This window comes from Haliaeetus leucocephalus, unplaced genomic scaffold (assembly GCF_000737465.1).
Source record: "Haliaeetus leucocephalus isolate CR32 unplaced genomic scaffold, Haliaeetus_leucocephalus-4.0 Scaffold848, whole genome shotgun sequence".
NCBI classification, from domain to species: Eukaryota; Metazoa; Chordata; class Aves; order Accipitriformes; family Accipitridae; genus Haliaeetus; species Haliaeetus leucocephalus.
This window is the reverse complement of record NW_010973284.1, coordinates 18,226,811-18,241,157: the sequence shown is the minus strand read 5'-3', so window position 1 is coordinate 18,241,157 and position 14,347 is coordinate 18,226,811. Positions and strand designations below refer to the sequence as shown.

General features: G+C 37.3%; 1 protein-coding gene across 1 annotated transcript in view; it reads left to right on the top strand.

Moving 5' to 3' along the window:
* DPYD (dihydropyrimidine dehydrogenase) overlaps positions 1-14,347 on the top strand; it is a 342,314-nt gene that overhangs the window by 191,369 nt on the left and 136,598 nt on the right. The window contains exon 14 of the mRNA XM_010582763.1: positions 9,905-10,069. Within this exon, the coding sequence (XP_010581065.1) occupies positions 9,905-10,069 (165 nt within the window). The remainder of the gene's footprint in view (positions 1-9,904; positions 10,070-14,347) is intronic.

The window sequence follows — 14,347 nt, the reverse complement described above, 5'->3', positions numbered from 1 at the left end:
CCCCCCCCGCCAAGCCTGAGAAATCTGCTGATCCACTTCAGATTTCTCTCTCATAGAAGTCTGGGATGTTTAAACGTGATTTCTGTTCTTGTGGCCTCTCACTGAAAATGAATTAATGTTTTGAGACAATTACTGAACATTTCTCTCATCAGCCAGCTAAAGCAACCATTCATTGATTAGGTAGTTTACTATATTAAAACACTGAAATCTAAGAATCATACACTGAAAAAACAGATCCAAAAGTGAATGTCTGAATACAGATACAACTTTCTCTCAAGAACTGTAAGTCTACTTCTCTCTTCTTCTATGGGTATAGTTTTTGACCACAATGCAGTTTGACAGCAGAAATTTAATCATGTCCTACTGCTTACACCTTTATCAGAAAACTGATAAATGTGTGCTCACACTGAACATTAGCAAGAAATTTTTCAAATGTCCTTCAGTTTTTTTTTCTTTTCTCTTCTCTCTCTCTCTCACTTCCCTGTCTCTCCCAGAGAAACTGATATAAAGCTGATGAGAATTTGGATTTGCTTTGAAAGCATCTTTTGTTCAAAGACTAATTTTAACCTTGTGATAAAGATTGCTTTTTATATTCTGTTGAATGTGATATCTAGTAATTGTTTGTCAAGGCAAAGCGCTGTAGGACGTAATACATTTTAAAAATGATCTTTTGTAATTACAGTACAAATGTCTTTACATTCTAATGTCTAGAAAACAAGCAAATATGTCAAAAAATAAGAAAAAATATTAAATGTTGTTTTAATTTTAAAGCATTATGGCTTTGTATTATGAAAAGTTTTTTTTAAAAAAACAACTCAAGCAAATGTAATTGTAAACAAAGATCAAAACTTCATTTTCTTGTAAAATATATAACTCAAGTAGAAAATATGTAATTGCACATTTGGCATAAACACTATAATTACTCTTCCATTTTTTTGTATTTTCACTCATAATTTGTATTGGTTTTGTCTTGTATTTAATCTCCTGATTTATTACTTTAGGGAGCTTTAGTTTATAAAATTAGGACTTCTACTCAAACCATCATGTATGAATTAACAAAGATTGGGGGACAGCTCTTGTTTTAAGAGGAGCAGCAGACCGTTTTTACTTGACTTGCAATGGGGATGGGATTGTCCCAAGATTATTCTAATGTAAAGAGAATAAACAGTTGAGGGGTTTTTTTATACTCTAATCTAGTAAGATTATCTAAAGAGTTTGGGATTTTGCTATCTGAATCATAAGTTATCGGTAGTGGTGGCCTACTGTCTGAAAATTGCATTAGTAAGAAAGGTGGTGTGCTGAGCAAGCAGCAATGATAAAAGCTTAGGTAGAAATTAAGTTCAATGTCTGTAAATTTTGAAGTATCTCATGCATTCTCATGGTTAAATCTTAAAGCACTAATGAGAGGCTATAGAAAAACATTAAATACATGGTAACTAAACCTCTAACTTGTCATTTGTCTTTCACACAATATGAGTGCTTCAGCAGTTTTTCTCCAAAATCCTGATGCATTGCTTTCCCCCTTATGGGGCTGCAGTCTTCTGTGCTAAAGTACTGATTTGGAAAGCTAGCTTGCTTGCTGGAGCTGTAGTGTTAAATTGGTTTAATAAACACAAATGGGATAATTTAATGTTGTAAAAACATTTATGAGGTAATGGTCTGTTTTTTAAAAATAGTTTGCATAATGCAGCTTATTCAGTCTAGAAATAGAGTAGAATATTAAGGAAGATTTACAAGCACTCTTTGTACTCCAGACTTTTGGGATCTAAGATACGTACAGATTTGGGTTGCTTTCATCTTTGCAAACACAGGACAAACAGCCGTCAAAAGACAGATAAGAATATTTTTTAAAGTATCCTTTTCCCCTCTATAGCATACTCGATCTTGTTCATAAAAGCTGAAGAAGTGTAATTTATAAGTAGCAGCAAGGATCTTTTTCAAGATCTGATCTGTACTGGTGGAGAGATCAGAACACTTATGCTTTAAATCACCAATCTGAACAATGCTGGAAGGCTGAGGAAATAACAGATTTTTAAGTTCAGTTCTTATATTGGTGAGAGGACTTGAAAAATAATTATTTTACATCATTTTATCATTATATGCTATCTGTTTTCAAGAGAAGGAAAGCAATGAAGAGGAAAGAGAGGTCTAGGTCTAGACTTCATTCACAAAAGTAAGGAAAAAAAGGAGGTGTCTTTATGGTACTAAATTTCTCATATCTGGCGGTGGAGAGATTAGAGCAGTTTCTGCATGATGGGATGTTCTGAGATAAGTTTTTCTGTCAAGGGGGTTTCAGTTTTTAAGAAATGCTCCTGTATTCACTGAGGGAAAGAGAAGGAGAGAGGGAGGAAGTGACTTTGCTGAGATTTTGTACTCATATGGGAAGAACAAAGTCTGGCCTATACCCTCACTAAAATAAAAAGCTAAATACAAGTGTTGTGAATTCAACAGGAGGCGTTGTGTGCAACATAACAGTGGTTTGTGCACTGGAAGGTGCCAGAGGCTACATCAAACCTCCTTGGGCAGAAATCATAAGCAAATTTACTTGCCTTGCTCCATGAGCCAGTAAGTCTCACTCTATGTTGTAAAAATACTACTCTAGCAGATAAGGTCATCATGGAAATAAATTGTTAATCTGCATGGTTGTACGTGGTGGAATGGTTTTGTGTTTGTAGAGGTCTTTCCTGTGGATTTAGCTTCCTGTTAAAAGGAGCCTGACAAGCTCAGCTTTAAAAAATTCTGAGCTTGAGGAAATTCAGAAGAGCAAGTCAGAAGAGGAACTCTTCAGAGATGTCACATGTCTCGGCTCTGATGGAGGAGAGAAGGTGAGGAACAACTCAGAAGGGACATACAGGAGCAGTGCTGTGTAAGGTGGTATTGTTGCTTCAGGTTTCACTTGCCTTTTGTGGATGGTTAAAACTCCAGAAGGGGTGGTACTAGACACAGTCTGGCTAGACAGCTGTGTCACAGAAGAGGCAAATCATCATAAGACCTTGAGTGAGAGTTGGCAGGGAATTATGAGGACATAAGTGTGTGATGCCGTTCGTATCTATGAGGGTGTGCAGTGAGCCAGATTTCCAGAATGCTTTAACTACTACGATATTAGGCAGAAAAGGGCGATGTCTCCCTCTCCTCCTCCTCCATATTTTTGCATAGGTGAAAGCGTACATCAAGTTCTACTGTAATTAGCGGAAACTGTAGGGAAAACTGAATGTTGATGTTGGGGGCTTGATTAAAGCATTTAGAAAATAAGCTCCAAAAACATTTCACACATACTGGATTTTGAAATCTTTACAGCCTTTTCAATATATCTTTGAAAATCTGGGGGAAAAGAATACTTCGTAATTTGCTTAAATACCTGCATTTTTCAGCTACTGTGTTTTGTTGTTCAAGTAAGGAAGATGGTATGTTGCATATAGTAAAGTCGAAACTTACCTTTGGGCTTTTTTTACATTGCACTTTACTGTCTACTAACTTTAAGTATGCCGTTTTGAGATACCTGACTAAAAATACCTTAATAAGGTATTTATTTAGATCTCTTCTTCACAAAGAGGCCAGTGATTGATATTTAGTAAGTAGTAACCCCAGCAATGTACAGATGCATGCTCCACTTGGCAAGTATAATGCCCTCCCTCCCTAAAAGAAAGGAAAGGTCAAATAAATTAACTTTGTAAAAAGTAGTAATCTGCTCATTGGGTTAAACCTTTTTCTCATATTAATGAAAAGAAACGGGCAAAGGTCACTAACTCCTATCTGCTTTCATAAGTTAAAGACGAGAAAAGCTTAATTTGAAGAATGCAGTGACTTTCATTGACTTTGGGGGCCAATGCTGCAAGGCAAGTTCTCTGTGTCTCATAGAAGCCTCTCAGAATGAAGAAAACACATGTTAACACTTGGTATAGTGTGATTAAATGTATTTTTAAAATCTAAAACTCTTATTCAAAACCTTAATTGTGCTGCAGATATTTACCTTGCAGAACACATGTACTTTCAGGAGTGAATACTTGTACAACAGGTTAATATATTAATTAAAGATATGATTAATGAATTTGCTTTCCATATCCCACATATAAATGCCTATGTGTTCTCTTAAGCAACTTTATTATTTCAAGTGTTCATTAAAATACCATTAGCGGTAATATTTTGGGAAAAATAAGCAAAAAAGAATGCTTCAACCTCTGCACATTAATAGAAACAGAATATCAGAGCTTTGATATGAAAAATCGTATAGATTTATCCTTTTGGTTCTTTTTATTGTATGTGCCTAATATAACTGTATTAATTGAATAGGCATGAGGCTGTGGTATACCTTTTGGGAGACTGTTTTTATATATTCCTGCAACTGACCTCTTTACACAACATTTTTCTCCAAACTTTTTTTTTTTGTTTCTAGGAGAAATGATTATGAAATAAAAATGTGAACCCAGTTAATGAAGAGCTGTCTTCTTGATTCCCCTAAAACAATAACTCTGAGAGAGAGGTGAATGGCTTGATTCATTTCCATGGGTCATTAACTTCCATGCCTACAGATGACAATGTTAATATTCACAATGTGAATTATTTCTCTGCTGATTAGTTTAGGAGAAACACACAATGAATGTGCTTATTGCATGATCTAACACTGTGCTGGGCATCTCTTTGGGTCCCTTAAAATTCAAAATGTTCCTGCTGCCCAAACTTACGGGTCTCTCAGCTTAAATAGCATGGTTGTGTTTTTACAATACAAAAATCTGTGGCAATTATTAACTGCAAATGTGGACAGTGTGAAGCAAAGCAACTTTTAGAGTGAACAGTTAGACATGGGCTGATTAATTTATTTGCACCTTTATTTAAATTTAACTGACTAAAAACTTCTGAATGTTTGGGCTTTGTCTTTAACATGTTGTCTCAAACCTCCCAGCCCATTAGACTTAAGTAGTTTAGAATTCAACGATCTGATTGCAGAGTTCAGAGATTATTAGAGCAAATGGGACCTGATCAATGCCTCAGGTCTTTTTTTTTTTTAGTGTGTTAATTAATTAATCAACAGGAGCAGAAATATATGTGTAATGTAAATTAACTCAGTCTCAAATTACCAGAATATCAGAAATGTTCGTAAGCAGAAAAGGGGAATCCAAAAGCAGCAGGATTATTGCTTTTATCTGTGTGGCACCACTTTCTTAGGTGATGTCCTGAGCTAGATATATTTGAGTGATTGATATTATTGTTTCTGCTGTGCTCTCCTGGGGAAAAGGATCAGCTTTTGAGGCAAAAGAAGAAATTCAGTAACTGAAATATTAATGATTCACAGTTGGCCCTTGAATCCATTTGTTGTCACTGTTTCTCTTCGTTTGCATTAACTCCTCCAAACCAAGTTGTTTTGCTGTGATCTAGTATGGAATATAGTTTCCCTAATCCCCAAGTCTACATTAATTTGCAAGATTTCCCCACAAAACAAAGGAATTTTCTGTGGACTATTCTGTTTACCTTTGCCAATGATTTTTTTAGTTATTTTTTCCATAGCTTTGTCTTTTAGTGTGGTCACATACAAGCTTTGTTCTCCCCTAGTTGTTCTTTATTAAAAGTCTTCTATTCTTGGTCTTCAGAGTACATGAAAGCTTTGTGCTATTTTTCCCAAGGACTGTTTATTGCTTCCATCGCATGGGAAGGTAGGATACTTGATTCGTTTTGGAGTTTGGGGACATTCTCCTGTTCCTGTTTCCACTCCTCTACTTTCAACTGTATGTGGGGACCAGACCAACTCATCAGTCAGGTCATCTCACTGTAGCAGTCAGCTTTTTTTAGAATCAAAAAGTTTTCAGGTTCAAACCTTGAAGTGCTTTCTTTCAGGCTTCATGTACCAGTTCTGTTGTGGATTTTTATGCACACAACAACTTGTATTAACAATAAAAGGGTAGTGTGCATTATCTGGGATAAAAGGAAACGCTGGGGTTTCAGAAAAGAAAAGGAATGATGAGTGCCAGCATTTGGCCGGACAGTTCCTACAAACAGAGAAAATCAGTATTTAATTAACACACAGAATATAATCTTTCACAAACTCTGTGGGCTGGAGCACTATGGCTATTTCAGCTGCTCCAACCTTACCTGCTGTTTTGGAGACAGCAGTAACAATTGGCCAGCCACCAGAATTGCCCGTCTTAGTGAAAGAACCTGTAATACCATGTAAAATTCACTCCTGAGACCAAAGGACATGAAGCTGGCTAAGCCCAGCCAATAGATCCTTTGCCTAACTCTCTCCCTGTTTAGCTTTTGTAGACATGGCAGGAGACTGAAGAGGAAGGTGATAGTAAGGCAAGTTCTGTGTAGGTATTTCACACTCATCTCAAGGAGACAATTTTCCTTTTTGTCACTTGTGTGATTTTATTCTCTATGTAGATAGACAGATTCCTTGAATCATCACATAAATTAAAAATTCCATTTTGCTTCCATGAACTGTGAGTCTCCTTGTGTCTGGGGCTGTCATGTGCTAACAAGATACAGGAGAGGTGCCAGTGTGTCAGTCATTACAGACTTTCTCCATCTAGCTTACTCTGAGCTAGGAGAGGCAATCGAGGAATGGGATCTTAAATAAGGACAGCGTATCTCTCTGGGCAGCTGAGTGGTAATATTTGGATTTCAAAGCCAGGAAGGATTTTTGAAAGCAGAAGCAGCTTGGTCAGGAAAAGATATGAGGAAAGATAAAGTGATGCACAGACACAGTGCGGGGTGGGTGGGGTGTCCTGTGACACAGAGGCAGTAGGGAAACAGTGGAAGCGACCATTCGAAGGAGCTGCTGTCTGCTGGTGGGGGACGGGAGGGGAAGGTCCCTGAGCACCAAAGGGGTCTCACAAAATCTCAGGGAAAATTCAAGAGTGAGGAATGTAGGCAGAGAGATGTACGTGTGTTTACTGTTTCACGTGGCTCTGTGTTATCTCTTGTGGTCATTAAAGTGGAGTGACTGCTTCTGTGACAGTTTGGAAAGTCTGTACATTACCTGATTCGACTTCATGGGATCCTGGAGAGATAAATTATCATTCAGATGTTGGCTATGAATGAGCTCTGGGAAGGAGTGAGTTGAAGCCATGGGGATTCGGCAGCAGTCACAGGGTCTAAACAGGTGTCTCTGTTCTTAGAAGATAGAAGAGATTGCCTGGAGACCCAAAGCAGATACAAAAACTTCAGAGTGTTTTTGCATGAAAGCAGACTGAGGAGTTGTGAGTGTCCTGCAAGAGGTATAATCTAGGCTGTAGTATCTTGATCGTTGAATTCTTACCTGTAGTAAAATGAGAGAGACTGGAAGAACAACAAAACATGCAAATAGTAAGATAATAAACAGTACCATCAGTGGCTCCAAGCATTGTCTGGCATACAGACATACACAAGCCAGCCACAAAATTGAAATCATACCACATGCATGTTATCATAATTTGCACTGAACCCCCCCAAAATAATTCCTAACAGCAGACAGGCTGTTAGCTCAGGCTTAGTGCCATATTACTGTAGCTACGTAGCTGCTGACTCCTTTGGAGCATGGGAAAAAGAAGCTCCTGGTCACTTGCAGCATGGTTAAAGTAACTCACGTCTGTTGGCAAATGACCATGTGCACCCTGTGCTTGCAGGAATAAGGTCAGATAGCCAGCATTTAAGTCACTGACTTTGCATGTTTTTTCATGCAGGATGATGTGATAGCATTGGCCTGTGTGTATGACCAGCTATCTGAGATGAAGTCAAAGCACAACCTCCTCTGAGGCAATTTAAAAGGAGTGAAACGCTCAAGAGGATAATGTGGAGCAAACTGATGTAAATGGTTCTTCTGCATAAGCTGCAATTTTTGTACTTTGTTTTGGGAGTGAGGGGAGCGTGCCTTGCTGTTTGGTCTGGGTTTACATAAATTCAGAAAATGTTATGAATTTTTTTTTTCTGAAAATATAACTTAACTGTCGAGAGGGAGGTGAAGCTTTTGTGGTTAAGGGAAAATATTATAATAGAAAAATTAGGGATTATTGAGATGTCCATGTTCCAGACTTATTAGGCTTGAAAATAGATAAACTGGGGAGATTACTTTGTGTTGTGATTTAACCCCAGTTGGCAACTAAGCACCACGCAGCCACTCACTCGCTTGCCCCCCACCCAGTGGGATGGGGGAGAAAATCGGGAAAAGGAGTAAAACTCGTGCGTTGAGATAAGAACAGTTTAATAGAACAGAGAAGAAGAAACTCATAATGATAAGACTAATAAAATGACAACAGTAATAATGAAAGGATTGGAGTGTACAAATGATGCACAGTGTAATTGCTCACCACCCACCGATCGACACCCAGCTAGTCCCTGAGCGGCGATCCCCCGCCCCCACTCCCCCCAGTTTCTATACTAGATGTGGCATCACATGGTATGGAATACCCCGTTGGCCACTTTGGGTCAGCTGCCCTGGCTGTGTCCTGTGCCAACTTCTTTTGCCCCTCCAGCTTTCTTGCTGGCTGGGCACGAGAACCTGAAAAATCCTTGACTTTAGACTAAACATTACTTAGCAACAACTGAAAACAGCAGTGTGTTATCAACATTCTTGTCATACCTAGCTCAAAAATGTAGCACCGTACCAGCTACTAGGAAGACAATTAACTCCATCCCAGCTGAAACCAGGATACTTTGTATGATTTCTACAAATGTAAATGGATATATAATTATCAGTATAAAATATTAGTGCATATTTACTGTATAATAATTAATTCAACTTCATAAGCAAGTGAAGATTACCTCAAATTTACATACAATGTGAAGAAAAGTCCCTTTATCCTCTGTAACTGCAGCATTTGGCAGATTCAGGAATAAATAATCTTTTGTGGCAAGGGTATGCCTTATCAAACATATGCAGATCAGTGCTAATTAATGCTAATTAAGGTTTCCTGTCTATCTAGTTGGAAAAACGTCCAAATGTTATGAAATCCAGTTAGTATGCCTATTATCCTAATTGTTTTATATGGGATGGTTCTTAATTAAAATATGTAAATTGACCTTAATTGCTATATACTAATGGAGGTTCATGTTATCTCACTAAAAATGACAAGATGGTGAGGAGGGGTACTTAAACAAATAATGCTGATACATTTGTAAATAAATGACCTTTACTCAAAATTATTTTTAATTGGAAATTGGCAAAAGGAACATTTTGCCATCTATGTTTCTCTTTAATTTTAAATAATGTCAGAATTTACAGTTCTTTGTTAATAGAGATATGGTGACATTGCAGCTTAATTAAGACTACTAAACAAGTCAACATTTTGTGTGTTTACTGTATGTTTCAAAATTGTTTGCTAACCTCATGTTGACCTTCAGAAATGTCGTGCTTTACAATATTGATGTTAATTTTCACTGGTTTTGGTTTTAGTTTTTGATGTTGATCTCTCAATCATATAATTTCATTTGTGAATTTTGATACACTCATATACTGGACCCGTGACCCTGACTTTTCAGCAGAAAGGCTGGGGGGCAGCACCTCTTTGCACTTCACCTGTTAGTGTAGAACATGGACTTTGAACATCTTTGGGGAGGAGAGTTCACATGTATGCTGTCAGATGACTGAGGCCTACACCGTTTTTTACACAAAGTCTTGTATGCCCTCTACCCAACACAAAGGCATTATTTGCATGATAGTTTGTATGGCAGTTTATAGGTGCCCCATATTGGCATTTTCTTGATAGTTATCATACCATTTCCCACACACAGCCAACATTTTTGTCCTCTGATGTAGAGAATCTAATTAGAGAATCTGCTAATGTAGAGAACTGGCCTATAATTGTAATTTTCACCCATAATAACAGTAGATTTTTAGAACACCTGATACATTTAAGTTTATATTATGTCATAGACATCATTGATATATGCTTCACTTTGCAAAACCAATCTGAAATGTTTCACTGTTTTGCAGGATATTGTGACCAATGTCTCTCCAAGGATTGTGCGTGGAATTACTTCAGGTCCTATGTACGGCCCAGGCCAAGGCTCTTTTCTAAACATCGAACTGATCAGTGAGAAAACAGCAGCATATTGGTGTAAAAGTGTTGCTGAACTGAAGGCTGACTTTCCAAACCATGTAAGTACCACTCAGTCATAAAGATGCAACATACTTATTTAGAATCTCCAGTTTACAGATCTGTGAAAACTCACCTATTTAATGCTTATTAAAAAGAATGCCAGTTGCTTTACTGACATATGAATATGTTATTAAAAACCAGAAAAGCCCATCCAAATAATCTTTATGACAGAAAATTCTGTGAAATGACGGTTATACAAACAGAACAGTCATGATTTTTTAGTTAGGCTGATGTTTACATTCAAATAGATAATATCAAGGGAAAGAGTTGATCCCAGTGTGGATGCTTGTCAGTTCTGCTGTGAATAATTTTGTATTTAAGATCATATTTAAAGATGTAACTTATAATAATCATTTTCATTGTGAATTGAATTTGATTATAAAAGGAATCTTTGTTCTTTTCATTCTTAATCCAAATGTGAAAGATACTTCTAATATTTTTATAAGCAATTGGCTGCTTTAGGAGAAAAAAACCAATACTGGCTTAAAGTTAACTTCACGCCAAGGATAGAGTTTTGTTAGAGCCTTCTTGGCTATCTGTCTAGAAGGTAATGATCAAAGTTGGGAGCTATGACACCAGCTAGCTGGCATAACTGGTTTTCAGCTGCTGCTCTAGTGAATAAGAACAACGAGGTGGAAAGCAAAATTCTCCTCAATCATTATCTCAAATGAATAGAGCTAGAAATCCCAGAGCCTACAGGTCTGCTGTCTTGAAGTTATTACCTCCATGGTTCACCTGTGAACAAAATAAGTGAACGTTCCTGAATATATTATGACATGAAGATAATCAGTTGGGTTTTTACCTTATTCCTGGAGTTTAAATGTATACATCGGCAAGTATAAAAATCTTTAAACATGTTGTATTGATAGTGAAAGTTAAGTGCTGCATGTTTAATATCCTACTTCACTATGGATGGACTGTGTGTTTCTTTGCTGAGGTTTCTGTCACTTCATTTGCTGTGACTGAGCGTCATAATAGTGAAAGTGTGAACCAAAAGATAATACTGTAATTCTCTGATTTTGATTTTAATGTCCTTTGTCAAAGCCCTGGATATTGCATGCAGGCAGACCATTGGCCATTTCTGCTGTGGGAATGGCCTCCCATCACAGTCTTCACCGAAAATCTATCCCAGCACTTTGTGCTCGAGACCAAACCATTCTTTTCTGTGAGGAAAAGCACTAGCAGCAATTTCAAAAGGAGAATTTGAATTTTCTGAGACCTGGCCTCTTGTGTGGGATGAAGTCCCACGCTTCCATGGTTCCTGGGGTGAACATCTTCTGATCATCCCTCACTATGTGAGTTATGACTTTGAGGATGTGAATTCAGGTCCTGCAAGTTAGCTGTGGCTGCTGCTGTGGCATCTTTGAGGTTGGTAAAGCCTGCGTGGGCACAGGGAAAGCAGCACCGAGCAGTAGACCTTGGCTTTGCTCACAGGGGTATTTAAAATGAGCCCATGACCTCATCTAAGGACTGTCATAATTATAATGGTAAAACTGTTGCTAACTGAAAACAGATTTTTGTTCACTGAGTAGAAATCTCTTGGTGCCTATTTTGAAATATTCTGTATAAATAGAGCTTGCAGAATTCCCCCCCCACACCCCAATTCCTATTCACTCCTCTAGAAAGGCTTTTTAACTTTGATGTGTTTTATTAAAACCAAAAACAGTTTCTGAGAACTGTTTGGGTGAATGTAATTAACAAGCAAAGAATGACATTTTCTGCTCAAATGAAGGCCAAACAGAGATGATGACACAAGTGATTACAGTAAAAAAACTTACCTTGCTATGGTAAATATTAAAAACAAATGAAAAATTATACATAATTACTTTTGCTATGTAATACAAGTAATTTAAGGTAAGATTTATCTTACAGATGAAAAGGGTATGAGCAAAATAGCTACCTCACTAGAAGATGATCCCACAACAGCATCCTATCCCGTGCCATTAGGAAGAAGCGAACCATAACACAAAAAGAGCAGCTAAATTCCCCCAACAAAGCCTAGGATTTAAACTAAATTTTGCAAAAGAGGACCACCAGTCACAGCTCAGTGGATAATGTCACGTAACTGTGACATGTTGCCTCTATAGATCAGGAGCTAGCATCTCCCTTGTGCTGTCTTCACCCCTGTAGTGAGGGGCCTCATTCTTTGGCTCTTCTGACTCCTGATGCTTGCTTGTAGCTTGCAATTATCTCTGACTGGCAGCCTTTCCTAGTCTTCTCTTCTATTAGCTTGTCCCTTCAACCTTGAATCCACTTCAAGTGGACTAGGGCAAAAGCTGCCACCAGCAGAAACTTGCTTCAATGCCACCGGCAGTGAATTAAATATTTGTAAGGGTCCAAGCAGAGGAGAAAGCAGAAAGAGAAAGTATCTGAATTTTGTATGTTTGCTTGTGAAGTATCATCAAAACCTTTGCTGTTTCAATTTGGGATTTTTTTAATTGAGTTAATTTAATATCACTATTACTGTTTTTTCAGAAAACACACACACACAAGAAGAAATTAGATGGCATGCACAGTCCAGGCCCAAGCTGATTTTTTTAATTTTTTTTTTTTTTTTTTAGTTTTTTAAATCAAGTGCTTCTCTGTTAAAATGATTTGCAGTTAAAAATGGGATTGTTTTCTTTCTGGTACTTCAGTCATCTCAGTAAGGTATTACTTCAGCAACTTGGCTGAGACCATTTAAAACATATGGTATTATTCAGTGTTGTTTATTCTTAAATTTTCAGAGGATGTAATGTTACAAACACTGTGTCCACTGCAAGAAAACAACCTTTCAGTCAGAGAGCTGTGAAAGTGAGAAGAAAATTGGTCTGTTTGTATCTGTTGTCTTCTTTTTACTTTCCCAGATATTGTAGTTTTACTTATTTATGTTGACCTGTGTTTGTGATATCCAAACACCTTCCTTACAAGGTTAACTAAGGGTTTTGTTATGAGATTCAATTAAGTATTTATATTTTTCTGTCTTATGGCCACACATAGCATCTGATACCACAGGATTTATCATTCTGTGCAATTATTAATCAGGAGAAAATGGATTTTTTTTGTTCTGTAGTAGTAGAGACTGAGAACTTGACAGTGAGAAAAGATGGAACAATTATTTTATTAATTTAGTAGTCTTAAATGTAATATTAAAATATCCCTTCTTAATTAGTATAAAGCTGACACGTTACTGGCAAATTTGCATCCCCACTCCCCCAAAAAACATTGTTTGTAAAGTGCTATATTAATCTAAAATTCAAGAAAAAAGTGAAAGAAAAATATCAATAATCAAAATTTTCAGATTGAAATTTAATTGCTGCTTGTTTGAGAGGAATGACTACTGAAACCATAATCATAGTCTGGTAGTCTGCTCACTTTACTCCCTGCTATAGAGGGACATTTTGGGCCAAGGCCAATAAAAGCTGTTCCCGTGTAATACAAATATTATCTCAACATCATAATGAGAAATAAGAAGACTCTCCCTCTCTAAGTCCTGCTTAGACTGGTTTGAAATGGCAGAGGGGAGATTTGGAGGTGGGGAGTGAGCGAGTGGCTGGGTAGGGGCTTAGCTGCTGACTGAGGTCAACCCACCACCGATGGGAAATGCATAAAGTTGTCAGTTTGTGTTAAGAACACTAGACCAAAATTTGGACATGCAGTATTTGAAGTGCTTTAGATAGAGGGGCAAAAGAACTAACACTAATGCCACAAGATGTCCTGCTTTCATGTTTTATTTACCAAGGAGATCCATAACTATAGGGTGTATTGAGGTACTTTTCAGCCAAAATGTGGCTGAAAAAATGGCATGTTATGGTATATTCAAGAAATTAGTTTATTTAAGAAATATGAATTTGGCCAAGTAGAACTCACCTAAGGATATGATCAGGAATGAAAACTGCAGGAAAAAAAAATAATTCACTTTTACTTTAGCAAAAGTCTACAAACTTTAATCAGCAGGAAGTGGCTGAGAAAGTTGAAAAGGAAATTATAAAACCTTGGAAGAGAACATATTGCTGAAATTTTATATTCACATACTTGACATTGGCTACAATACGGCCATTATCTGTGCTGGGAACTGTGAATACTGGTAGTGGCAGTACATCTTTGTGTGCCAGTAAAACAAGGAGCTGTGTGCATAGTGAAGCTGGCAATCATGAGAATCATTTTTAGTGATTGCGAGGGAATGGGATATATTTGTGGTAGCACTTGTTTCACCACAAAAAGCTTACAAACTGCTGCTGTTCCTCATCAAAACCTTTTGCTTACCATAGCTCAGCCTCCTCATTTGAGTTGCTAAG